Source organism: Emiliania huxleyi (genome assembly GCF_000372725.1).
Source record: "Emiliania huxleyi CCMP1516 unplaced genomic scaffold EMIHUscaffold_111, whole genome shotgun sequence".
In the NCBI taxonomy this organism is placed as follows: domain Eukaryota; phylum Haptophyta; order Isochrysidales; family Noelaerhabdaceae; genus Emiliania; species Emiliania huxleyi.
This window is the reverse complement of record NW_005201732.1, coordinates 91,574-113,224: the sequence shown is the minus strand read 5'-3', so window position 1 is coordinate 113,224 and position 21,651 is coordinate 91,574. Positions and strand designations below refer to the sequence as shown.

The window sequence follows — 21,651 nt, the reverse complement described above, 5'->3', positions numbered from 1 at the left end:
ATGCGGGGCAGCTTAGTAGCGCGACATTGAGCACCACCAGAAGGGTGTCGGCGAGTGGAGCGTGGAACAGCTGCAGCAGCTCCGCGACACGGGCACGTGCTCCTACATACCCCCTTACCCTTTGGCCGACCATACCGTCCCCGCAAAAAGTTGCAGGTCTGTCGACCGCGACCCGTAATGCGGTGAAACCCACACTGCCCTGACCTGACTACCACACTGCCCGCTCGCGAGGTCTACGAGAGAAGAAGGGTACAGTGATGCTTCGCGCGACGCGACGGGCGAGTGGCTTCCGCGCTGCCGCCGGCACGTCCGCTCGCCGCTGCGCATCTGGCTTTCCAGAGGCGAGCACGATTTGGAAGGACGGCGAACTAATCCCGTGGAAAGAGGCAAACGTGCACATCCTCTCGACGGCGGTACAGTTCGGATCTTCACTCTTCGAGGGCATCCGTTGCTACGGCACGCCGAGCGGTCCTGCCATTGTCCACCTCGACGGCCACCTGCGCCGGCTGCTCGACTCGTGCAAGATGTACCGCGTCGACGTGCCCTACAGCGCGGAAGAGCTCGCCGCCGCGTGCTTTGACGTCGTCGAGGCCAACGGGCTGCACGACGGCTGCTACATCCGCCCCATGGTCCTGCGCGGGTACGGAGCAGTCGGCATGGATGGCAAGGGCTCGCCGGTCGAATGCTACATCCCCGCGTGGAAATGGGGCGCGTACCTCGGCGCCGACGCCTTCTCCACCGGCATCGACTGCTGCACCGCCAGCTGGGCGCGGCCGGCGCCAAACACGTTCCCTGGCATGGCCAAGGCGGCTGGCAACTACAACAACGCCGCGCTCATCAAGATGGAGGCGCAGGCGAACGGGTACGTGGAAGCGGTCGCGCTGGGGAGCGACGGCATGGTCTCCGAGGGCTCCGGACAGAACCTGTTCGTCGTGCGCGACGGTGCGCGAGTCAAAGAGATGTCGACGCCCACCTGTCAACGGCCTGGAACCTCTCCCGGCACCGCGGGACCCGGCACCGCGTCCTTAGGCGAGATCGCGACGCCGCCGATCAACGGCTCGAACCTGCAGGGGCTGACTCGCGCGTCCGCGCTGCAGCTCGCCGCAGAGGCGGGTGTGCCCGTCCGCATCGAGCCGATCCCGCGGGAGGCGCTCTACGTGGCGGACGAGCTCTTCTTCACGGGCACCGCGACCGAGGTGATGCCGATCGCCTCGCTGGACCGCATCGCCATCGGCAACGGCAGGCGGGGCCCGATCACCGAGCGGCTACAGCAGAGGTACCAGGACATCATCCACGGCCGATCGGAGGATGTGTACGGTTGGATGAGTTTGCGAGGTGGCGGAGTCTAAGAGTCGGCGGCGGACAAATTGTTGTTTTGTTGAAATTATTTTCCTGAAGCTCCAGGTAAGAAACAAAGAAGAAGAAAAACATCGCGCACTTCCACGCCGCAGCCCACGCCGGCAAGTGGCGGAGCCTGCGTTTTCATCGGTGCCGTTTTCATCGGTGCATGCGATTGCCGAGCAAGCTCGCCACACTCGCCGCCGCCTTCACGACCTCGCCGAGGATGATGAGTGCCGTAGCCCCGCCGATCGCCAAGCGCGTGCCACACACAGTCACGTTTGGCCGCGTCGATGGCGAGAACCGCGGGCCAAACCCAATGGAGCCGCTCGAGCTGTCGGACGACCTCTTCTGGATCCGGGACGACAGCCGGAAGAACGAGGACATGCTCCAGCTGCTACGCGACGAGAACGCCTACTCGCAGCACAAAACCTCCACCCTCGACGGTTTCAGAGGCACGCTGTACGATGAGATGCTTTCGCACGTCCAGGAGGACGACGACACGCACCCCACGCCCGCCGCGGACGGATACGAGTACTGGAGCCGCACCACCAAGGGCAAGTCCTTCCGGGTGTACCTCCGCCGGCCGCGCGGCAGCGCCGGCGAGGAGCAGACGATTCTCGACGTGAACGAGGTGCCGAGCCTGCAGTACTTCAAGGACGAGGGCGGGTGGGCCTGTCCTGGCCCCTCACTGTCTTCTTGCCCAACCGCTTTTGATGCCGGCATTGCTGCGCGCCTGTAGGTGGGACGCGAGCCAGTGCGACGTGCACGCGGTGCAGACAGCCCGTCCGGCAGGCTGCACACACTAGCTCTTGAGGGTTTCATTATTAATTACTAGGTGGAGACGAGCCCGTCTGGCCGGCTGCTCGCGTACGCAGTGGACGGGTCCGCGGATGAGACGGACACGATCCGCGGGAACGTCTCTGAACCGCCTCTGAGCCGCCTCCGCGCCGCCCCCGTAGGTCGGGGTACGAGACGTACACGGTGAGGCTCAAGGAGCTGGGCAGCGGCGTGGAGATGGAGGAGGAGATCCGCGGGACGGGAGGGAGCATCGCGTGGGCGGACGAGCGCACGCTCTTCTACGTGAAGCTCGACGCGCAGCACCGGCCCTTTGAGGTACGTGGCAACCTTTCTTGCCGCGTCAACCACGACTCGAGCGCAGCAGCACGCCTCGAGCCTCACCAGCGAGTCCGCCCCTCGGAAGGTGTGGAGGCACGTCATCGGCACGGCGCAGGCGGAAGACGTGCGTGTCTTCGAGGCGCCGAGAGCTCTTCAAACAGAGGACCGTCTCGGCGATCTCCCGGCTACATCTCGGCCACCTCTCGGCTGCATCTCGGAGTAGGAGCCGGACGAGCTCTTCAACGTGGACTGCTGGACCTCGCGCGACGCCTCGCTGCTCTTCATCGAGTCCGAGTCCAAGGAGAGACGCCTCCGACTCACCTCCGAGACACACCTCCCAGACACCTCCGATACACACCTCCCAGACACCTCCGAGACACACCTCCGACACACCTCCGACACACCTCCGACACACCTCCGACACACCTCCGACACACCGCCCAGACACCGCCCAGACACCGCCCAGACGCGTGTCATCTCCGGCGTGCCCTCCTCGCAGGAGACGACCGAGATGCTCTTCGTGCCGACCGCCACGCCCGCCGCCGACCCGACCCTCATCCGGCGGCGCAAGTTTGGCGAGCGGTACGACGTCGACTCGCACTCTCCATCGCGCACCCTCTTCCTCACCTCGAACGCCGACGGCCTCGCCCGCCGCGCAGCTCCGCTCTCAGAGCAAGCGGGAGGCGCTGAGCTGCTCCTCCCCCCCCCTCACCAGGCCTCGTCAACCGGCAGCTCTACTCGGCTCCGATCGACGACCCGGCAAACTGGACGCCGGTCGCCGGCGGCGATGGCGCGCCCGTCCTCCCGCACTCGGCCTCCCGCTCGCTCGACGGGGTGAGCGCCTTCCACTGCTCTCTCCTGGAAGCCCCCCGGACCTCTCCTGGACCTCTCCCTGATCCTTCCTGCAGGTGAGCGCCTTCGGCGGCTTCCTCGCGGTGAGCGGCCGCGAGGAGGGCTTCACGCAGCTGTGGGTGGTTGCGTTGCGGGAGGGGGTTGCCGCGGCGGGCGCGCACCGGCTCGGCTTCGAGGACGAGAGCTTCACGGCGGAGCTGGGGAGCAACCGGCTCTTCGAGGCGGCCGGCCGGCTGAGGGTCGAGTACTCGTCGATGACGTCGCCGCGGCAGCCCCGCGAGAGGGCGCGTGCGGCGAGAGGCGGCGCGCTCTGACGCGTGTGCTCCCCTCCCCCCCCCCCCTTCAGGCAGCTGCGCGAGTACGACGTGGGGGCGGGCTACTCGCACGCCACGCTCAAGGAGCAGCCGGTGCCGGGGTACGACCCCTCCCTCTACCAGACCCGCCGCATCGAGGTGGCGGCGCGCGACGGCGAGGCGGTGCCCGTGACGCTGCTCTGGCGCTCCGACGCCGTCGAGGAGGGGCGGCCTGCTCCGTGCCACCTCTACGGGTACGGCAGCTACGGCGTCCGCCTGCGACCAGCGCGTGGACTCCGCCTCGCGCGAGACCGGGCTCAGCCACCGCGTGACGCACGGCCGATAGGCATCTGCATGGACCCCTCTTTCTCCGCCTCGCGCCTCGCCCTCGTTGACCGCGGAGTCGTCTACGCCGTCGCGCACATCCGCGGCGGCGGCGAAATGGGCCACCACAGGTGGTACGAGGCGGCGGGCAAGTACCTCGCGAAGAGGCGCGGCTCGCCCCTTCCTGTTCCCACTCTTGCTCCGGTGCGGTGCTGCGAGGTCGCCGTTGCCCCCTCACCGCCCCTCCCCCCCCGTCGAGCAGGAACACCTTCACCGACTTTGTCGACTGCGGCAAGGCGCTGCTCGAGCGGGGCATCGCCGAGCCGGGCCGGCTCTCGTGCGAGGGCCGCTCCGCCGGCGGCTTGCTGGTGGGCAACGTGGTCAACATGGCGCCCGAGCTCTGGTGCGCCGCGGTGGCGGGCGTGCCGTTCGTCGACCTGATGGTGACGATGTGCGACCCGTCGATCCCGCTCACGACGGAGGAGTGGGAGGAGTGGGGCAACCCGAACGAGGAGAAGTACTACGAGTACATGCGCAGCTACTCGCCCATCGACAACGTGCGCGAGGGCGTCGTCTACCCAAAGACGCTCATCGTCTCTGGACTCAACGTGCGCGCCTCCCCTTGGTCCGCGAGGAGGTGATCCGCCCAACGCCCCCCTCTCACCGCGCCCTGCACTTGCTCGCGCGCAGGACCCGCGCGTGGCGTATTGGGAGCCAACAAAGTGGGCCCAGGTTTTGCGCGCCAAGGTGGCCAACGGCGACGACGTGCTGCTCAAGATGGACCTCGCCGCCGGCCACTTCTCCGCCGCAGACCGCTACCGCTACCTCCGCGAGCTCGCCTTTGACTACGCGTGGCTGCTCGAGCAGCTGGGCAAGGCAGAGGCGACTGCGCCGGCCACCAGCTAGTAGAGTCAAGCTTTCGTCCTCGCGTTGGCTAATGCACTCTGGTCTCTGCGCGAGACCGAGGGACCATCGTTCCGGACCGGTGAGGCGGTGTAAATCGAAATGGTAATTTGCAGCGAGGCCCTGAAAAGTTTGCCGTGCCGCTGGCTAGAGCGTAGAGGAGGGGCGAGGGCAGGCGGCAGAGGTGGGACTGGGAGGTGGATGCAGGAACTCCAGGATGGCGCCGGCCGGGCCCGGGGGCATGCGCGGCTTTGGGGGGGCTTTGAGCGGGGGCTGGTCCGTGGAGCGTGGTCGGGGCGCTTACGCGATACGCCTTACCTGATATCGCGCAACAGCGTCACACGCCTCTGCTCACACCCACAGCGGACATCACATGCTGCTCGAGCAGATAGCGGAGTTCCGCTTTCGACGCCCTGCTAAATCCACGCCGGCACCGCCGGGCCGGCGAAGCGGCGTGTTCTGGGAAGCCGTTTTTGTTTCTTTTGGCGGCTTCTAGAAGGCTTTGCCCCCAATTTTTTTTCTGTGTCAGTGCCAGTGCGCGCCAGTCCCGTGCCTAGTGTGAAAGGAAGAAAGAAAACAGAAAAGCTAACGTGCGCGCGGAATTTCTTTTTCTGGCGGCGTGCGAGAGAGGGTGGAAGGCCATCACCGCGAGGATGTGTGTCCGCAGCGGCATGCCTCCTCAGTTTGAGGCCTCCGAAGGGCGCAAGCGGCACCCCGCGCGTGGCGAAGACGGCGCTTCGAACGACGGTCACGAGCAGGCGGCCGGGTCCGCCGGCACGAAACAGGACAAGTCGTGCTGCGGCAAGGCAAACACACCATTATGCTGCAGCCCTTCACACAGCCCTCCACACCGCATTCCCGTGTTGCCGGCACTTAGCGCATCCCCCCTCATTCGCAGGTTCGCATTCGTGTCATCGGCAACCTCGAGATTGACGAGATCGACGCCGACTCCGACGACGAGCTCCCGCCCCTTGAAGATGCGGTTTCGGCCGAGAGCATCCAAGACTTTGACGAGGCCATCGACGAGGCGGATGCGCGCGAGGCGGCAGTCACGAAGGCAGCCGCGAAGGAGGCGGCGGAGACGGCGGTGGCGGCGGAGGCACGTGCGGCGGAGGCAAGCGCTGCGGGGGCGGCGCTGGCCGCGGCCGAGAAGCAGAGGGCTGAGGAGGAACGCGCGGCACGCGAGGCCCAGGCGGCACAGGTGGCCGAGGCCGAGAAGTGGGCCGCGTTTGAAGCGGCGCAGGCGGCCGAGGAGGATCGGCGCCGGGCGGTCGATGCGGCGGCGGCGGCGGCGGCTGAGGTGGAGAAGGGGGCCGAGGCGAAGCGTGCCGAGCGCAAGGCGGCGAAGGAGCGGGCACGTGAGGAGCGTGAGGCGGAGGCGGCGGCCGTCGCCCGCATGAACCGCGAAGCTGATCACAAGGCGAGACTCCCCGCGCCCACTTACTGCATGCCCTGCTCCGCCTCCGCCCTCGCCACCCCCCACCACCGTCACCGCCTCCCCCCTCTCCACCTCCGACGCCGCCCCCACCCTCGCCTCCTCCTCTCCCTCGCCGCCTCCGCCAGCGCCTCCTCCGCCGTCGCCACCCCCACCCGCTCTGCCTCCCCCGTCGCCGCCGCCACCCCTCCCTCCGCCGCCCACACCACAGCCCACACCCCCGCCACCGTCGCCGCCGCCCCCCAACCCCCCCCCCCTTATTCATCAGCCCCTTCCTTTTAGGCGTCCGAGGCGCAGAAGCAGGCGAAGAAGGAGGAGAAGAAGAAGGCGCGGCAGGAGGCGAGCAAGGCCCGGGACGACGAGAAGTACGCGCGGGCGGCAGCCGCGGCGTCGGCGGCGGCAGAAGGGGAGGGAAGGGAGGAGGGCGAGGGGGAGGATGCGGACGAGGCAGCTCGCGAGGCGGAGGCGCTGCTCGAGGCCACGCGCGAGGGCAAGGCGCTCGGGGAGGCGCCGTGGGCGGCAGTCGAGAAAGGAGACGCTGGCCGCCTCGAGGCGTGGATCGCCGACGGCGGCAACGCGGACCAGCGGTGGACCTGCGCGGGACGGACCCACAACATCACTCTGCTGATGCTGGCCTCCAAGTACGGCCACCTCGACCTCGTTCGTCTGCTGCTTCGGAGCGGCGCCTCGGCTGCGGCCCGGGCCAGCAGTGGCGTGACGGCGCTGTCGCTAGCAGCGCGCAACGGCTCATCCGAGATCGTGAGCCTGCTTCTGGCCGCGACGCCGCCCCCTCTCCGCATGGACATCGAGTCGGCGCTCGAGGACGCCGTGTCCGGTTCTGGGCGCGACCTTTCTGATCCCGTGGTGATCGCCTTCATGAAGGCGGGCATCGTGAGTATCGACTTTGTCTGGCGTGTCGCTGGACAGGCGGACGGCGAGGCGGAGACGGCGGTCGATTTGTGGCTTAAGCGCGGCGTCGACGTGAACATGTGGATGACGCCATATGCCGGGGAGGGCCGCAAGCCCTGGCACCGCGTCACGCTGCTCATGCTGGCCTGTATCCGCGGCGCACCCGAGCTGGTGAAGCTCCTGCTCCAGCGCGGCGCAGCAGTGAGCCTGCAGAACAGCGAAGACTCGGGCGCGCTCGCGCTGGCAGTGAGGAACTACGACAAGTTCGAGGAGGCGGAAGTCATTCGCTTGATTCTGGCTGCGAGCCCCAGCGACGACGACATCTTCGATGCCGGCTGGCAGGCGACACGGGCAGGAGCAAGCCCGTCCGCAGTCGAGGCGCTGATCGAGGGCGGCTTGAACGTGAACGCTGTCTTGACTACATCGCAGTGCGGTCGCGACAGCGACGGGATGAGCTCCACGCTTCTCATCATGGCCGCGAGCCGCAACGCAGCCATCGCGAGCTTCCTGCTGCGGCACGGCGCCTCGGTCGCAGTACGAAACCGCAGTGGTGAGACAGCCTTGATGGCGGCCGTCATGTACAACCAACCCGACATCGTTCGCCTCTTCATCCTCGCTGGGGCGGCGGCGAGCGGCGAGGACGGTGCCGCCTCGCTGCGTGAGGCCGAGTGGCGTGGCCTGACCGAGGTAGCAGAGCTATTGTCTCAGGCAGTGCGCGAGAACGACCTCTTATTCCAGGCCGCGTACACCGGCGACTGCGCGACGGTGCTCACGCTCCTCGGCGACAGCGGCATGGCAGTGGACGCGCCCCGCGCCAACGGAATGTCGCTGCTGATGGTCGCGGCTAGCACGGGCCACGCTCGCCTGGTCGCGGTGTTGCTGCGGCGCGGTGCTATCGTCGACCTCCAAGACCGCAACGGGTGCACCGCTCTGATGCTGGCCGCCAGCAGCCAAGACTGCCCCGGCATCGTCGGCCAGCTGCTTGCCGCCGGCGCGACCTTTGCGCTGCGCAACGCGGAAGGCATGACGGCGCCGCAGCTGGCGAAGCGGGCAGGCCACACTCGTGTCCTGGGCGTCTTCAAGTCGCACATCGCACGCGCTCTCGCCACACCCGAGGCCGCTCCGGCAAGCGCGGAGGCTGAGGCCACCGCAATCGCCGAGGAGAGCCGTGTGTCGGCAGAGGAGCAGGCGTGGTCCGAGGGCCAGGCGGCGGCCGCTGCTGCATCGGCGGCGGCGGCGGAAGCGGCAGGCGAAGCGGCCGCCGCAGCTGAGCGAGCAGCGATGCCAGACGCCATTGCAGTTGCAGCTGAGCGTGGCGAGAAGAAGGCGGTGGTGGCGTGGCTCGACGCCGGCGGGTGCCTCGATGCTCTTGCTGCGGGCGGCTTCACGCTGCTAATGCTTTCCGCGTACGCAGGGAGCCAGCGGATAGTCGACTCGCTGCTGCAGCGCGGCGCGTCGGTCAACCTGACGAGCAAACACGGCGGAGGCGCGCTCATGTTTGCTGTTATGATGGGCCACGCCAGTATCGCGCGCCGCCTGTTGCGGGCGGGCGCTGATCCAGAGCAGAAGTGGAACGGCGATACCGCCTTGCAGCTGGCCAAGGAGAGGGGCGCCGCCACGTGCGTCAGCGTCATTGAGGAGCACCTGGCGGCGGCGGCGGCGGCCGATCTGGCGGCGAAGGAGAAGGAGGCGGCGCGGCATGCGAAGGAGCTGCTGGCGGAGGTCGAGGCGGAGCGCTGCAAGGGCAAGAAGAGCAAGAAGAAGAAGAAGAAGGGCGGCGGGGGCGGCACGGCTGGGCCGCCGCAGGAGGCCGCGACTGCGGAGACCGCTGCCGTCGGGCCCGAGCCGCTTGGGCTTCTCAAAGAGCTCGACACGGAGAGGATTCGGCACAGCGTCGGGGAGGAGCCGACGGCGGCCGAGGCGTCGGAGGAGGGAGCGGAGAAGGGAGCGACGGCGGAGGCGGCCACGGCCGCAGTGGCCGCGGAGACGTCGCCGAAGGAGGTGGCGGCGCTTGGGGTGACAGCGGCGGCGGAGCCGGCAGTCGAAGGGGAGGAGAGCCGCGGGGCGGCAGAGGAGCTGGCGAGGTCGGAGGTGTCGGCTGCAGCTGAGGCGGCCGAGGCGGCAGCCAAGGCAGAGGAGGAGGAGGCAGCGGCAAAGGCAGAAGAAGAGGCAGAGGCGGAGGCCAAGACGGAGGCGGCGAGGGCGGCGGCAGAGCAGGCGGCGGCGGCAGAGGCGGCGAGGGTGGCGGCAAAGCAGGCGGCGGCCGCAGAGAAGGCCCGCCTCGAGGAGCAGGCTGCAGCCGAGGGCGGAGCGGCGAGCGAAGCGGCAGCTGCGGAGCGAGCGGCAATGCTAGAAGCCGTGCTCGAAGTCATTATCGACGCTGCTGGTTGCGGCGACAAGGGGAGGGTGATGGCGTGGCTCGACGCCGGCGGGCGCATCGATGCTCGTGCTGCTGGCGGCCTCACGTTGCTAATGGTTGCCGCCATATGCGGCCAGCTGCGGCTTGTCGAGTCGCTGCTGCAGCGCGGGGCATCGGTCAACCTGACGAGCAAACGCGGCGGACCAGGCGCGCTGCTTATGGCTGTCGTGAACGACCACGCCAGCGTCGCACGCTGCTTGCTGCGGGCGGGCGCTGATCCAAAAATGAAGTGGGCCCTTGCCGATAAGACCGCCTTGCAGGTGGCCAAGGAGAGGGGCGCCGCTACGTGCGTCAGCGTCATTGAGGAGCACCTGGCGGCCGAGCTGGCGGTAAAGGAGGCGGCGGCGGCTGCCGAGCTGGCGGCGAAGGAGGCGGCGGCGGCGGCCGAGCTGGCGGCGAAGGAGGTGGAGGCGGCGCGGCATGCGAAGGAGCTGCTGGCGGAGATCGAGGCGGAGGAGCGCTGCAAGGGCAAGAAGAGCAAGAAGAAGAAGAACAAGGGGGGTGAGACCGGCACGACTGGGCCGCCGCAGGAGCAGGAGGAGGCCACGGTGGCGGCGGAGGCGGCGCCGAAGGAGCTGCCGCTCGAGGGGAGGCGGCGCCCGCGACGGCGCTCATGAGGAGGTGACGGAGAGGCGGAGGCGGCAGTCGAAGAGGCTGCTCCCGCCGCCCCGCCTCTCGAGGCCAAGGCTCGGGCGCCAAGGCGGCGCGCGCGGGAGGTGGGATGGCGCGGCTGTGGCCTGTGCACACACGGGGAACTGAGAACAGAGGAAGAGAGGCCAAGACGCGCGCACACACCGTGATCACACCGACCTACATGACACACACGACACACACGCCTTCACGCGACACGCGCCGGCGGTGAGCTCAAGAGTGGGCTGAGGGGGGAGGGGAGGATTAGTGAGCATCACATGGTCGCAAGCCTCGCACGCGTATAACTGTACACATTAAACCCTACCCCCCAAAAGATGCGCGGCCCCGCGACCCCGCCACACATGCTGTTTAGTTTTGCACGCTCCCCTGTCCGTGTCGCGCAACCCATGGACAGAGCTCTCTGATATTGAGTGAGTCGTGGAGCTCTGGCGTGCTGTGTCCGCCCCGCGCGCTGCACCGTGTGTCGGCCTCGATCGGACGATCGGGTCGGTCTGCCGCGTCCAGCTCACTGCGCGTCCGCCTCGGCTCGGTCGGTGCTCGCCGGCGCCGGCTGCGGCGCGGCGGCCGATCCGCCCCACCCGAACATGCCCATCCACTCTTGCACGACGCTCTTCGCGTCGGACTGCACCTCGGCGGCGTACTCCGAGAGCGAGGCCGAGTCGAGCTGCTGCGCGAGGGCCGCCGCCTCCGCCGCGGCCGTTGCTCCGTACGTCAGCCCCGTCCGCAGGAGGCCGACACCCTGGCCCGCCGCGCTCAAGACGGCGCTCGCCGTCGCCTCCACCACCTGGTGCGCGAGCGAGGGGAGCGCGGCCGTCAGAGAGTGCGCGAGCGCGAGATCTACTCGCACTCCGGCTGCGGGACCCCAGAGAGCGTGGCGGAGGGGGGAGGGGGGGGTCTACGAGCTCCCGAGAGGAGCGTCGTCTGTCGGCTCTCTACAAGTGCGCCTTGTCCACGCTCTTGATGCCGTCCACCGCCACGCCGCCCCAATCCTGCCCGGCGCAATCCTGCGCCTCGACCCCCTCCCCCGCCGCGGGCAGCACGTCCGGCATCAGCACGTCGACCGCCGCCTCGTCGTCGAGCGGCGCCGACGCGCGCCGCGGCGCCGGGCTCTCGATCTGTTCCGCGCCCTTTCCCGCGATCTCGCCCGCGCCCTCTCCCTCCGCCAGCTGCGACGGCGGCCGCGGGAGCGGCTCGGGGGTCGACGGCTCGCGCGGCTGTGGCTCCGGCGGTGGCTCGGACAAATCGATGTCCTCCACCCCTCCCTCATCCACCTGGGCCTGGGCCTCCGCCTCCTCGCCGCCGGCCGCCGCCACCGCTGCACCTGCAGCAGCTGCCGTGCCCGAGCTGCCGTCGGGAAGGAGCAGCCTCAGCGTGAGCGTGTCGCCGCTCGAGACGCCCGCGCTGCCGAGCGTCGCGCCCTCGTCGTCGAGGGGCGTCTCGCCGAACGGGGAGGAGACAGAGAGCGCCAACTCGGCCGCGCGCATGCCGGTGATGGCCTCCACCTTTGCCTTGACCTCCGCCACCGTCTCGCTCGCCGATGTCGAGATCGTGAGCGTCACTCCGTACAGCGGCTGCAGCGACGCCGGCACCTCCACTGTCACCTCAAAGGCCGCCGCCGCAGCCGCCGCCGCCTCCGCCACTGCCGCCTCCGCCGCTGCCGCTGCCGCAGCCGCAGCCGCCGCCTCTTCTTCCGCCTCGAGACGGGCCCCCTCCTCCTTCTGCCTCACCCGCTCCGCCTCCGCCGCCGCCTCGGCTTCGGCTTGCTTGCGCGCCTCGTCCTCCAGGCGTAGACGCTCCGCCACCGCCTCCGCCTCCGCCTCCGCCGCCGCGGCAGCCTCCGCCTCCGCCGCCGCGGCAGCCTCCGCCTCCGCCGCCGCGGCAGCCTCCGCCTCCGCCGCCGCGGCAGCCTCCGCCTCCGCCGCCGCGGCAGCCTCCGCCTCCGCCGCCGCCGCCGCCTCCGCCTCTGCCGCTGCAGCAGCCTCCGCCGCCGCCGCCGCAGCAGCCTCCGCCTCTGCCGCCGCAGCAGCCTCCGCCGCCGCCGCCGCAGCAGCCTCCGCCTCTGCCGCCGCAGCAGCCTCCGCCGCCGCCGCCGCAGCAGCCTCCGCCTCTGCCGCCGCGGCAGCCTCCGCCGCCGCCGCCGCAGCAGCCTCCGCCTCCGCCGCCCTCTCCGCCTCCTTCGCCGCCCTCTCCGCCTCCTTCGCCGCCTCCTCAGCCGCCACCCTTGCAGCCTCCTCCTGCGCCGCCTTCTCGGCCTCGGCTCGGGCGGCCTCCTCAAGGCACAGTCGCTCCGCCTCGGCCGCAGCCGCCTCGGCAGCAGCCTGCTTCTTGAGGCGGGCCGTCTCTGCGGCCGCCGCCTGCTCCGCCGCCACCCTCGCCGCCTCGGCCGCCGCCGCCTGCTCCGCCGCCGCCCTCGCCGCCTCCGCCTTGGCCGCCGCCTCTGCCGCTTCTTCTGCCTTTGCCGCTGCCTCCTCCTCCTCCTCCTCTGTCCTGGCTACCGCGTCGTCTTCGGTCACCTCGTCCGGCGTGGTGTCGCCTTCCGCGTTCGTCACAGGCTCATCGGGCGATAGCCCTGCCTCTGCGGCCGCCACCTCATTTGCCTCGACGCGCACGTCGGTCGGCGAGCCCACCTTCGGGCTTGGGCTGCCGTTGCCGCCCTTGCTTCCCCCGCTCCCACGACCCTTCTTCTTTGGCATCGCGAACTGAAGTTGTCCCGGGGCCCGGGTGGAGGAGAGCAGCAGCCATAAAAGAATTTTCCCCATAATATCGGCCGATGCTGGAAGACGTTAAAATCCCTGTGTGGTGGCGGCGTGCCGTTCTCCCATCCCTCCCTTGGGTTGTCTGTTTTCTTTCTTTCTTTCTTTTGCTGGAAGACGCCGGCCGTGGCGTCCCAGATGGCAGACGGGCGGGGATGGCCAGAACCCATATGACCGCTCCGGCGGCCGATGGCAGAATCTGCACCGACCGCAAAACTAGCGTCCCACACTGGCCAGTAAGTATCTTCCCGAGTAAGTATCCATCCAACCCCTGCCTAGACGAGTACAGCTAAAGAGTACCCGGGGCTCCCCATGCGGGGGCCCGTCAACATCTTCAGCTTGTGAGCCAGGAAAAGGGTTGCCGAGTATCCCGAGGTGTCCAGTGCGGGTTTGCTGCTAGCTTAAGACGGGGCGGTGGAGGGAGGTTGGAGCGGGTGTGCGAGCGATCCGAACGTGGCATTTGGGTGATCAGACAGATCACTATCTAGATACCGCCGAAACGCAAGAGCACTGCTGTAACTGCGACGCATCGGGGGCATGCATTTTCAGCGAGAGCAGGCAGGTAGAGCGAAACTGCTGGAGGCGATACGGGGACAGAGGAAGGAGGAAGTAGGGACCCAAGAGCGGACATAACTGGTTCCACAAAAGATTTAACCCTCCGCCACGTCATTCATGGATGGGGCCATTCGGAGTGCCGCGGCCGGCTAGCTCGTGACGGGCAGAGTCCGAGCGAGGGTTGCAGCCGTGAGGCTCGCTCGGGCCCTGGGGTGCAGTCTGAGGCTGAGGCCCCACGCCCGTCGCTCGGGCGCGGAGGCGAGCGACGAGCGCATTCGGTACCCAGGTCATTCGATCATTCGAGGCGCGCGCGCATCGCGTTCACAACTGCCGCACGCCCTTCCTATTAACCCTGGTAGGTGGACAAAATTACGCGAAAATCGCCCTCCCCTCCCTAACATTAGCCGGCCAAAATGTGCTCTCGCCGGTTAATATTAGGGAGGGGGGGGCGGTCGGGTGTCAGACCTAGCTCTAGGCGTGCGAGGCTGACGTATTTTGGACAATCCACCTACCAGGGTTAATGCTAGATAAGCAAGAGCCAAGACCTGTGACGCTGTGACGCGCAAGTTCAAAGCCCAGCGAAACGCAAAGAGGAAATTTTGCACGGCAATGGCGCCCCGCAATTTGTTCAGCACCTCACTGCCCCGCTGCGATGGAGCTGCTCCGCCTCCGCTGCTTGTGCTGGGCATGATGGTGAAGCCCGCCGAGGTGCGATTACGTCAAGTCATGCGCTCGCTCTACCAGCAAGGCGTGCCGCTCTTCACTGACATGGCTGAGAGGGTCAGCCTCCACTTCTTCTGCCTACGGGTTGTGTGGGAGGCACACCGCCGAAGTGGGAATGAAACGGCCGAAGCGATGGACAGTGAGACCAATAACGCGCGTGACATCTTCCTGCTAGACGAGACGCTCCCTGGTTCTCTCGCAGATGCGCCAGAGACTGCCTGCATCGCGCAGATTGTTGAATGGTTGCGCGTTGCGACGAGGCTGGTCCCGTGCACGAAGTTTGTGGGATGGATGGACGACGATATGCTCGTCAACCTGCATCGAGTGGCCATCTTCTTGCGAGAGATGCAGCAGGTGATTCCCAAGAACCATGAAGCTGTGCTCGGTTGCATGTATCACCACCCCGGCTTCAACCTCACTGCCAGAGCCTTCTTGCCCAGTGGATCAACACCGTGGTATGTCGCCGACACGTACGAGCGGAGTCGGCAGGCGTGCTCACGACACGGTGTGTGGGATCTAGAGGCATGTCAAGGTGAGAGCACACCGTGGGCGCAAGGCGCCTTTGTGACACTATCTACACCGTTTGCGACGCGCATTGTCAACGCAGAGTCGACGGAGCTCTTCTTCAAGGACTACAGAGATTATATGGGTGCATGGGCGGGCCGGCCCAGGCGTGGAGGCTGCGTTGGCTTGGACGGAGACGTGACGTTTGGGCTGCTAGCTCACGCGGCCCGCCCAGCGCACGTCGCATATGTCACGCTGGGGCTGCAGTACGAGTATTATGTTTGGGAGGTGGCTGGCAATTTCTTCCCCGCGTACGCGGTAGCCGTCCACAGCACGTTTGCGAAGAGGGAGTATCATCGCCTAAGTCGGCAATGCAGGCGATCCGCACCATTCGGCAACGCCGGTCGCTGCGAGCCAGAGTTGGAAGGGAAGACCCGCACCCTGCGGTCAAGTCTGGAGTTGTTTCGCAGCCGCATGTCCCGGCAGTGCAACAATGACACTCTGGGCCCTGACTCTTTTGCAGGCGAGTTCACCAAATCAGACTGTGCAAAGGTGGCCGCTCTCTTTGGCGACAGGGACCGCTCCATCGGTCAAGAAGGCGCATCTCAAGGATGGACCAACGTCAGCAACTTCGTGCCGCCGAAACTACGATGCGCTCCAATCCGAACGCGCATCACGTCCGCCAGATCGAGCAAGTTTTGGCCACCACAGCTGCGAGCCACGTTGCAGAACGACACCGCGTGCTCTCGCACACAACGTACGGTGTCAAATGTGAGGTACTAGACTGTGGTCCTAAATTGTCCTAGTAAAATTCTTGTTCCTGGCGTGCGCTTTTGCCGTCAACGTTCCGCTCTGCTTTGTCCATCACGCGTGTATGAAGTCTCCGCATACGCACGGCGCCGGCGCGATCGCATTCGGCGTCCTCAGCTTCGGCTTGACCTTCCTCGGGGTGCCGTCGGCCGCTCCTGGCGCTGACTCCAACTCCACAATACCCACGAGCAAAGCTGGTTACTGGGGAGAGCCGACCGCGGTGCACCAGTTTTGCGAGCCGAAGTACGCGTCGAGCCACTATTTTGCCGAGTACTTCAACTCCCTCTCATCGCTGGTATACGCGGTTGTCGGTTGCTACATGCTGTGGCAGCGGGAGGTTCGGCTCGACCCGCTCATTGCAGCAGGCGCCGACGGCTCCCGAAAGCTTGCCACCATACCGTTGCCACATCCGCGCCGGAAGGCTCTAGTCTCGATGCCCTCGGATCGCCTCACGCGTGCCCGCGCTTCCCGACGCCTGCAGAGGCGATCGCCGTGGTCGTCATTGGGCTGGGCTCATGCGCCTTCCACGGGACGATGCTTTTCGAGCACGAGTTGTGCGATGAGGTGCCCATGCTCTTCTTCATCGGCGTGGCGATGGCCGCCAAGACGTGAGCCTGTCGAGATGCGCCGAGATCCGCTGAGATTCGCCGAGCACTACCGGGGTCGGAGTCCAGCTCGAGCGATGCGCCGCCCGAAATGAACCCGCGCAAGCGTGGTGTGGCTGAGCGGACAGTATCACAAAGCGCTTGTTGGTAGGTACGCACACCCGCTCCTCCGCTCTCGCCGTTCTGCCGCCGCCTTCTCAGTGGCAGTTGGGGCGGCCATCGGGGGGCTGACACTGGCATACGTGCTCTTCCAGACGTATGAGCTCTTCATCGGCGGCTTCACTGCCCTCGTCGTCGCCGACTCCGCCCTCGCCTTGACGTGGAGCTCCCGCCAGCGGGTCGTCTCGTGGTGCCGTGACCGCTCGATTGCGCTGCTCATCGCGGGCAAGGTGGCCCATTCTCTTGCCCCCCCCCCCCGCCCCCCTTCTCTCCTCCCTGACGCCCTCACGACCGCTGCCTATACACCGCGGCCCTTGCCTCTCACCCACATCTCCCCTCTCCGCCAAGATTGCGTGGGAGATCGAGGTGCGGATGTGCGCGAGCGACGGGCGCGTGTGGCCGCTGCACGTGGCGTGGCACCTGCTCACCGCCGCTGCGCTCTACTACGGTGTCCTCTCCGACACCGCCAACCGGATCGATTGCGGCCTCTCTCCGGCCGGCTCGCCCGCCACGCCTTGCCCCCTCTCGTGGATGGCCGTGCCGTTCGGAGAGGTGCGCGTGCTTGCCTCGGGCAAGGACGTGGAGCGGGAGGGCAGTGCCGCCGCGAAGGAGAGCCGGCGGCGGCCGGGCGGGCGCCCCGCCGCTCGCCCTCGCCCCTGCTGAGGGCGTGCTCGCACTAAGTGGAGAGGCGAAAGCAGGCGCGGCGATTTGTGTTCACTGTTATGGACAGTGCGCCACTGGCGCGAGCGGGGCCGGGGGGGGCGCGCGTGCGGTGAACCATCCTCTGGCACGCGGGGTCTCGCGTCTCACACAGACCCGACTGTCATAGAGCGTACTCGTGTGAAGTGTGTGACATGGGTCCCGCGTGCGTCGTAAAACCAGATATTGCTAAGGTGTATACACAAAAAGAGACAAGTCGACAATCACAAAAGCACTGAATGAGAGTTGTGACACATACCGCCCACAGAAGTTCGCAGTGTTGTGTCCACGGCTGTACATCGTAGTCGGCAGCAAGTCAGGGAGCAGGGGGGGTGGGGTGGGTGGGTGGGTGGGTGGGTGGGTGGGGGGGGGCTTTCACGACCGCGCGAGGCGCGGCCGTAGGCTCTCGACGATAGCAAACGTGACGGCGGTATGCGGGACGATGCGAGCTAGGTTGGCGCCGAGGCCCTTCCACAGGGCGGCGACCCCCTCCGAAGCGACCAGCTTGACGGCGCAATCGACGGGCGAAGAGTAGTGGGCGGTGGCCGGCATCGGCATGCAGAGGCCGGTGCAGCACCCGAGCGGCGCGAAGCCAGCCGGGCCGAAGCTCCTCGCGCCGGCGAGGGCCGGCTGCGGAGAGCTTTGCGCAAAGACTCGAGTTGAGATGACGTCCAGGGGGTTCATCAGCACGCACGAGATGGTGGCGGCGCAGAGGGAGGCGAGCAGCGAGTGGGAGATTGGGGGCAGGCCGGAGAGGGAGGTGGAGAAGCCGCGGTTCAGCCCCTCATAAGTGGAGAAGATGATGCCGGTGTGCCCCCCGTTGCGCAGCGCCCACGACGAGGCACCGGAAAAGGGGCGGTGCCTGATCGTATCGACCAGGGCACTGCTGCGACTGTCGGTCGGACCGCGCTGCGCCGCCGTGCGAGCCTTGGCGATGGGGCTCGCGATCGCGCCAGCGATGCACCCAGCCACAAACCCGCCAACGGGCTTGGGGAGCGCCTCCATGTGGCTTGACTGGGCCGCGGAGACGGTGAGCGCGGAATAGAGGGAGAAGCGGACCGAGTTGAGCACGGCGTTGTACACAACGGCCTCAGGCAGCGAGCGCCACAGCGCGACGGCGCCCTCCTTGCGGACCACGAGCTCCATCGCGTGCAGGGGGGACCGGATCGATGCGCCACCCCTTGAACACAGGCCGCCGCTGTCGCTCAGCTGCATGCGAGCGCGGACCTGCGAAAACAACATGCGGAGGGCTCAGGGCGAGTCAAGGTGGAGAGGGAGGACCTCGCACTGGTCTCCGGACCGTGTCAAAGGGGTTGGAGACGAGGGAGGCGGTCGAGGCGGCGGCGGCGCCGAGCAGCGCTTCCCTGCGGACCCTGTTGTCGCGGCGCGGGTACAGGTTGTCGGGCCCTCTCGTCCCCAGCGAGTACAGCGCCGACGAGCCGGCCATGTCGGCAGTCGCCAACGAGCGGCGATCGCCGAGAAGTATGATTCCATGAATTTTCCTCGGTGTCATCTGGCCGCTCCGCGTCGCTCGGCGTCAGACGGATGACGAGGTCTCTTGAATCCTCGGAGATGCTCTTCTCGATCCTGCCTGGCAATGGTCGGCATGTCGTTCACTTGAGCACTTGAGCACTGGATAGGGTCGATTCCGCATGGTACGGGACCCCTCGTTCGTCTCGCCCTCCCTCACTGGTGTGTTCATTGGGGGGGGGTCATAACAAACACGGTACAGGATCGAGGTGCACGCTGCCAAAAAGCAGTGTCGTCCCCCCTCTCCCCGACGGCGATCGATGGCGGTGTGACCGATCGAGCTACAAGAGGAGCTTGGTCAGCAGGATCCGGGATAGTCAGATGCACTACCTCACTGGGCCTGAGACCACCACACGACCCTCCCATCACCGTCTCGGATTTATGTGGAGTCGAACCACTCACTAACTAAGCTGCTTATGGGGCACCGCAGAGGCTCCCTTGGGGATGCCTGAGGCCACCCCAACCACTCACTATAAAGCCGTACGTAGACGAATTGGGCGCTACTTTTTTCGTTTACCTACACTAAGGTCTAAGCGAGTAGGTCATGCACACCCTCACCTCAGGGCGGAGCCGGCCGAGCGGAGCCGAGCGAGCCGAGCGGAGCCGAGTGGAGCCGAGTGGAGCCGAGTGGAGCCGAGTGGAGCCGAGTGGAGCCGAAGGAGCCGAGCGAGCGAGCCGAGGGGAGCCGAAGCGGAGCCGAGCGGGAGCCGAGTGGAGCCGAGCGGAGCGAGTGGAGCCGAACAGAGCTGCCACCGCACCATCTGGCGCTTAAGACTTTATAACGCGAGGGGATCTCCCTGCTCGCCTCTCCGACTTGGGCGATTTTCTTTTCTCCTCCGACTCCCGCGGCCTAGACATGCACATATGTATGCGCATGTATGCACATGTGCCTGTGCTAGTGCCATGTCGGGTCTCTATTTTTAAGACGCGGTGAACAGCAATAGATCCGGGTGTAGTGCCGGATCAGTTCACCTGGAGCCTCCAGGGCGCAGGGGGGCCGATTCGCGCTTGCCAAGGGACCAATTGCTGGCAAGCCTGCGCAGCCTGCGCTCCGGCCGGCAGAGAGGGCTTGCGACCCGTGGCAGGGTGACGAGAAAGAGGCAGCCCGCTCAGCCCCAGGCGCCCCTCGAACCGGAGGGTGGTCTGCCGCCGCTGCGCGGTCGGCGCGCCGAGGGCGGGAGACATCAGCTTCGCGCCACAGGCAGGTGACCTGGCTCCTGGGGGGCAATTCTCGGCAAGTTTGGCAGGGCGGGCATTGTGAAGGATCGATTGCTGTACAACGAGGAACCGATTCTGTGAGGGCCAGGTATCGATTAGGCCGTGTGAGGGCCGGATCTATTGCTGTTAACCGCGCCTTAAAATAGAGACCCGTAAATGCACTTGGGTGAATGGATATTTTTTCTATGTTTGGCCCTTTGGAATGTCCGCCGGCGGCAGCAAGTTCGAGCTCGATGACCGCTCCTACCTGCGCGAGAAGGTCATAGAGGTGTACGAGAAGCTGTGGCTGCGCGGCGCGCCGCTCGACGCGAGCGGCTGGGCGGAGCTCTTCTTCCTCAAGCCAAACGCGGCGTGGCTGCAGTCGTACCTGGGCTCGCTGACCGCGGCGCGGCTGCGCGCGAGCACGCCGACGGTGCGCGCGCTGTGGGCCGAGTGCGCCGCGCGGCTCGGCCACGAGCACGAGCCGAGCGTGCGCGGGCACGCCCTCGAGACGATGAGCGGCATCCTGCTCGGGCTCGGCGGCGTCCCGCTGCACTCGTTCGCCTCGGACGCGCCGGAGCTGCTCACGGGGCTCGACGAGGCGGAGGGCTGCTTCGACGAGCTCGCGCCGATGCTGCGCGAGCTCCTCGCCCCTCCCTCCGCCGCCGCCGCCGCGTCGCCGAGCGCGGCGCTCACGGCGATTGCGCTGCGGCGGAGCGCCCTGCGGCTGCTGATGGCCTTTGCGCTGGCGAGCGACGGCCTGTCGGCCAACATCCTGCTCGAGTTCCTGCTGCTGCGCCTCGCCTCCTCGTGGTCGCCCCCCGCGCCGGCCGGCGGGCTCAAGAAGAAGAATGGCAAGCAAGCGGGAGGCACACACACGCCCGCTCGTCTCGAGCTGTGCGCAGCGCCTCCTCACGGGCTCCTGCAGTGGACAGGCGCGACGTTCGCGTTTGCGGCGTCGCTCGAGCTGGGCGAGGCGGCGGAGCTCGAGGACGCGGCGAGGCTGCTCGCGCTCCTCTCGCAGTACCGGCGGCACGAGGCCATCCTCGGAGCGCGTCCTCCGCCCGCTGCGAGCAGGGAGCCCTCCCCGTGACCCTTCTCGGAGTCTTCCTGCAGGCCAAGAACGAGTGCCTCGCCCTGCTCTGCACGCCGGCCGCCGCCCGCCTCCTCGCCCCCGCCATCACACGTGCCTTCCGGCGGGCAATGTCATCCACGCCCTAGATGCCGGGCACCTCCCCCCACCTCCCCCCCTCTCCCCCCCTCTCCCCCCCTCTCCCCCCCTCTCCCCCCCTCTCCCCCCCTCTCCCCCCCACCCAACTGGATGCGTCCGCACACTCGAGCAGCTATCACCCGAGGATGCACGTGCTCGACTGCGCCGCGTGTGTGCACGGGCCAGGCTCTCTGCGCCCGCAAGCCTCGCCTCACTCCCCCGCCACCGAGCCACCAGGCGCGCTCCTCACTGTCTGCCCCACCCCGCGCCTCTGCGTCCTCACGCCTCCAGGTTCCCTGCGGAGACGGCGCACGGCGGCGGCGCCGCGGAGGAGGAGGAGGCGGGCGGCGAGGGGGGCGGGGGCGGGAGCGGCTTCTGGGCAAGCACGCTCTACCGCTCTCTCGACTGGACGGCGCGGCTGGGGCGGGAAGGGCTGCCCCGGCCTGTCCGCGACACGTCCGCGACGTGTCCGCGACACGCCCCCACAGGCGCGCCTCGCTGGCCTGGAGGACTACCTCCCCGACTCGGTCGCAGAGGCGCCGTCCTCCCCGGCCGAGCAGCCGCAGGGAGAAGAACAAGACGAGTGCTAGTGACGGAGATGAGAAAGTCAACAGGCCCTCGCCGGCCCGGCCGCCGTCGCGCGCCACCTGACTGCGATCGCGA

The 21,651-nt window shown here is 67.5% G+C and overlaps 7 protein-coding genes across 7 annotated transcripts; 5 read left to right on the top strand and 2 right to left on the bottom strand.

Moving 5' to 3' along the window:
• The first annotated feature begins 212 nt into the window (after positions 1 to 212).
• On the top strand, positions 213 to 1,353 carry EMIHUDRAFT_439890 (hypothetical protein). Its single transcript, XM_005791560.1, has 2 exons — positions 213 to 942; positions 1,030 to 1,353. The coding sequence occupies exons 1-2, from the start codon at positions 258 to 260 to the stop codon at positions 1,347 to 1,349; spliced, it is 1,005 nt and encodes a 334-aa protein (XP_005791617.1). The 5' UTR covers positions 213 to 257; the 3' UTR covers positions 1,350 to 1,353.
• A 214-nt stretch (positions 1,354 to 1,567) lies between these two features.
• On the top strand, positions 1,568 to 4,832 carry EMIHUDRAFT_69975 (hypothetical protein; the record flags this gene model as incomplete). Its single annotated transcript, XM_005791559.1, has 10 exons — positions 1,568 to 2,031; positions 2,188 to 2,223; positions 2,301 to 2,454; positions 2,543 to 2,624; positions 2,913 to 3,177; positions 3,371 to 3,568; positions 3,656 to 3,872; positions 3,924 to 4,078; positions 4,186 to 4,534; positions 4,617 to 4,832. 10 exons carry the CDS (start codon positions 1,568 to 1,570, stop codon positions 4,830 to 4,832), a joined length of 2,136 nt encoding a protein of 711 aa, XP_005791616.1.
• A 668-nt stretch (positions 4,833 to 5,500) lies between these two features.
• Positions 5,501 to 10,209, top strand: EMIHUDRAFT_108950 (hypothetical protein; the record flags this gene model as incomplete). The annotated part of the gene is made up of 6 exons (XM_005791558.1): positions 5,501 to 5,689; positions 5,728 to 6,216; positions 6,547 to 6,851; positions 7,485 to 7,575; positions 8,896 to 9,414; positions 9,928 to 10,209. The coding sequence occupies 6 exons, from the start codon at positions 5,501 to 5,503 to the stop codon at positions 10,207 to 10,209; spliced, it is 1,875 nt and encodes a 624-aa protein (XP_005791615.1).
• Positions 10,210 to 10,748: 539 nt separating this feature from the next.
• On the bottom strand, positions 10,749 to 13,002 carry EMIHUDRAFT_108949 (hypothetical protein; the record flags this gene model as incomplete). Its single annotated transcript, XM_005791557.1, has 2 exons — positions 10,749 to 11,027; positions 11,215 to 13,002. 2 exons carry the CDS (start codon positions 13,000 to 13,002, stop codon positions 10,749 to 10,751), a joined length of 2,067 nt encoding a protein of 688 aa, XP_005791614.1.
• Positions 13,003 to 14,160: 1,158 nt separating this feature from the next.
• On the top strand, positions 14,161 to 17,032 carry EMIHUDRAFT_223664 (hypothetical protein; the record flags this gene model as incomplete). Its single annotated transcript, XM_005791556.1, has 10 exons — positions 14,161 to 14,755; positions 14,831 to 15,229; positions 15,302 to 15,411; positions 15,490 to 15,549; positions 15,659 to 15,925; positions 16,072 to 16,196; positions 16,269 to 16,303; positions 16,395 to 16,582; positions 16,701 to 16,879; positions 17,017 to 17,032. 10 exons carry the CDS (start codon positions 14,161 to 14,163, stop codon positions 17,030 to 17,032), a joined length of 1,974 nt encoding a protein of 657 aa, XP_005791613.1.
• Positions 17,033 to 17,241: 209 nt separating this feature from the next.
• Positions 17,242 to 18,498, bottom strand: EMIHUDRAFT_454458 (mitochondrial carrier protein; the record flags this gene model as incomplete). Its single annotated transcript, XM_005791555.1, has 2 exons — positions 17,242 to 18,278; positions 18,352 to 18,498. 2 exons carry the CDS (start codon positions 18,496 to 18,498, stop codon positions 17,427 to 17,429), a joined length of 999 nt encoding a protein of 332 aa, XP_005791612.1. The 3' UTR covers positions 17,242 to 17,426.
• Positions 18,499 to 20,001: 1,503 nt separating this feature from the next.
• EMIHUDRAFT_223662 (hypothetical protein) lies at positions 20,002 to 21,639 on the top strand (the record flags this gene model as incomplete). The annotated part of the gene is made up of 2 exons (XM_005791554.1): positions 20,002 to 20,588; positions 21,555 to 21,639. The coding sequence occupies 2 exons, from the start codon at positions 20,002 to 20,004 to the stop codon at positions 21,637 to 21,639; spliced, it is 672 nt and encodes a 223-aa protein (XP_005791611.1).
• Positions 21,640 to 21,651: the final 12 nt, after the last annotated feature.

Coding starts and splice junctions, on each gene's coding strand:
- EMIHUDRAFT_439890 (XM_005791560.1), top strand. CDS start 258: ATGCTTCGCGCGACGCGACGGGCGAGTGGCTTCCGCGCTGCCGCCGGC. Junction 943..1,029: donor CCTGTTCGTCGTGCGCGACG/GTGCGCGAGTCA, acceptor CCGCGTCCTTAG/GCGAGATCGCGACGCCGCCG.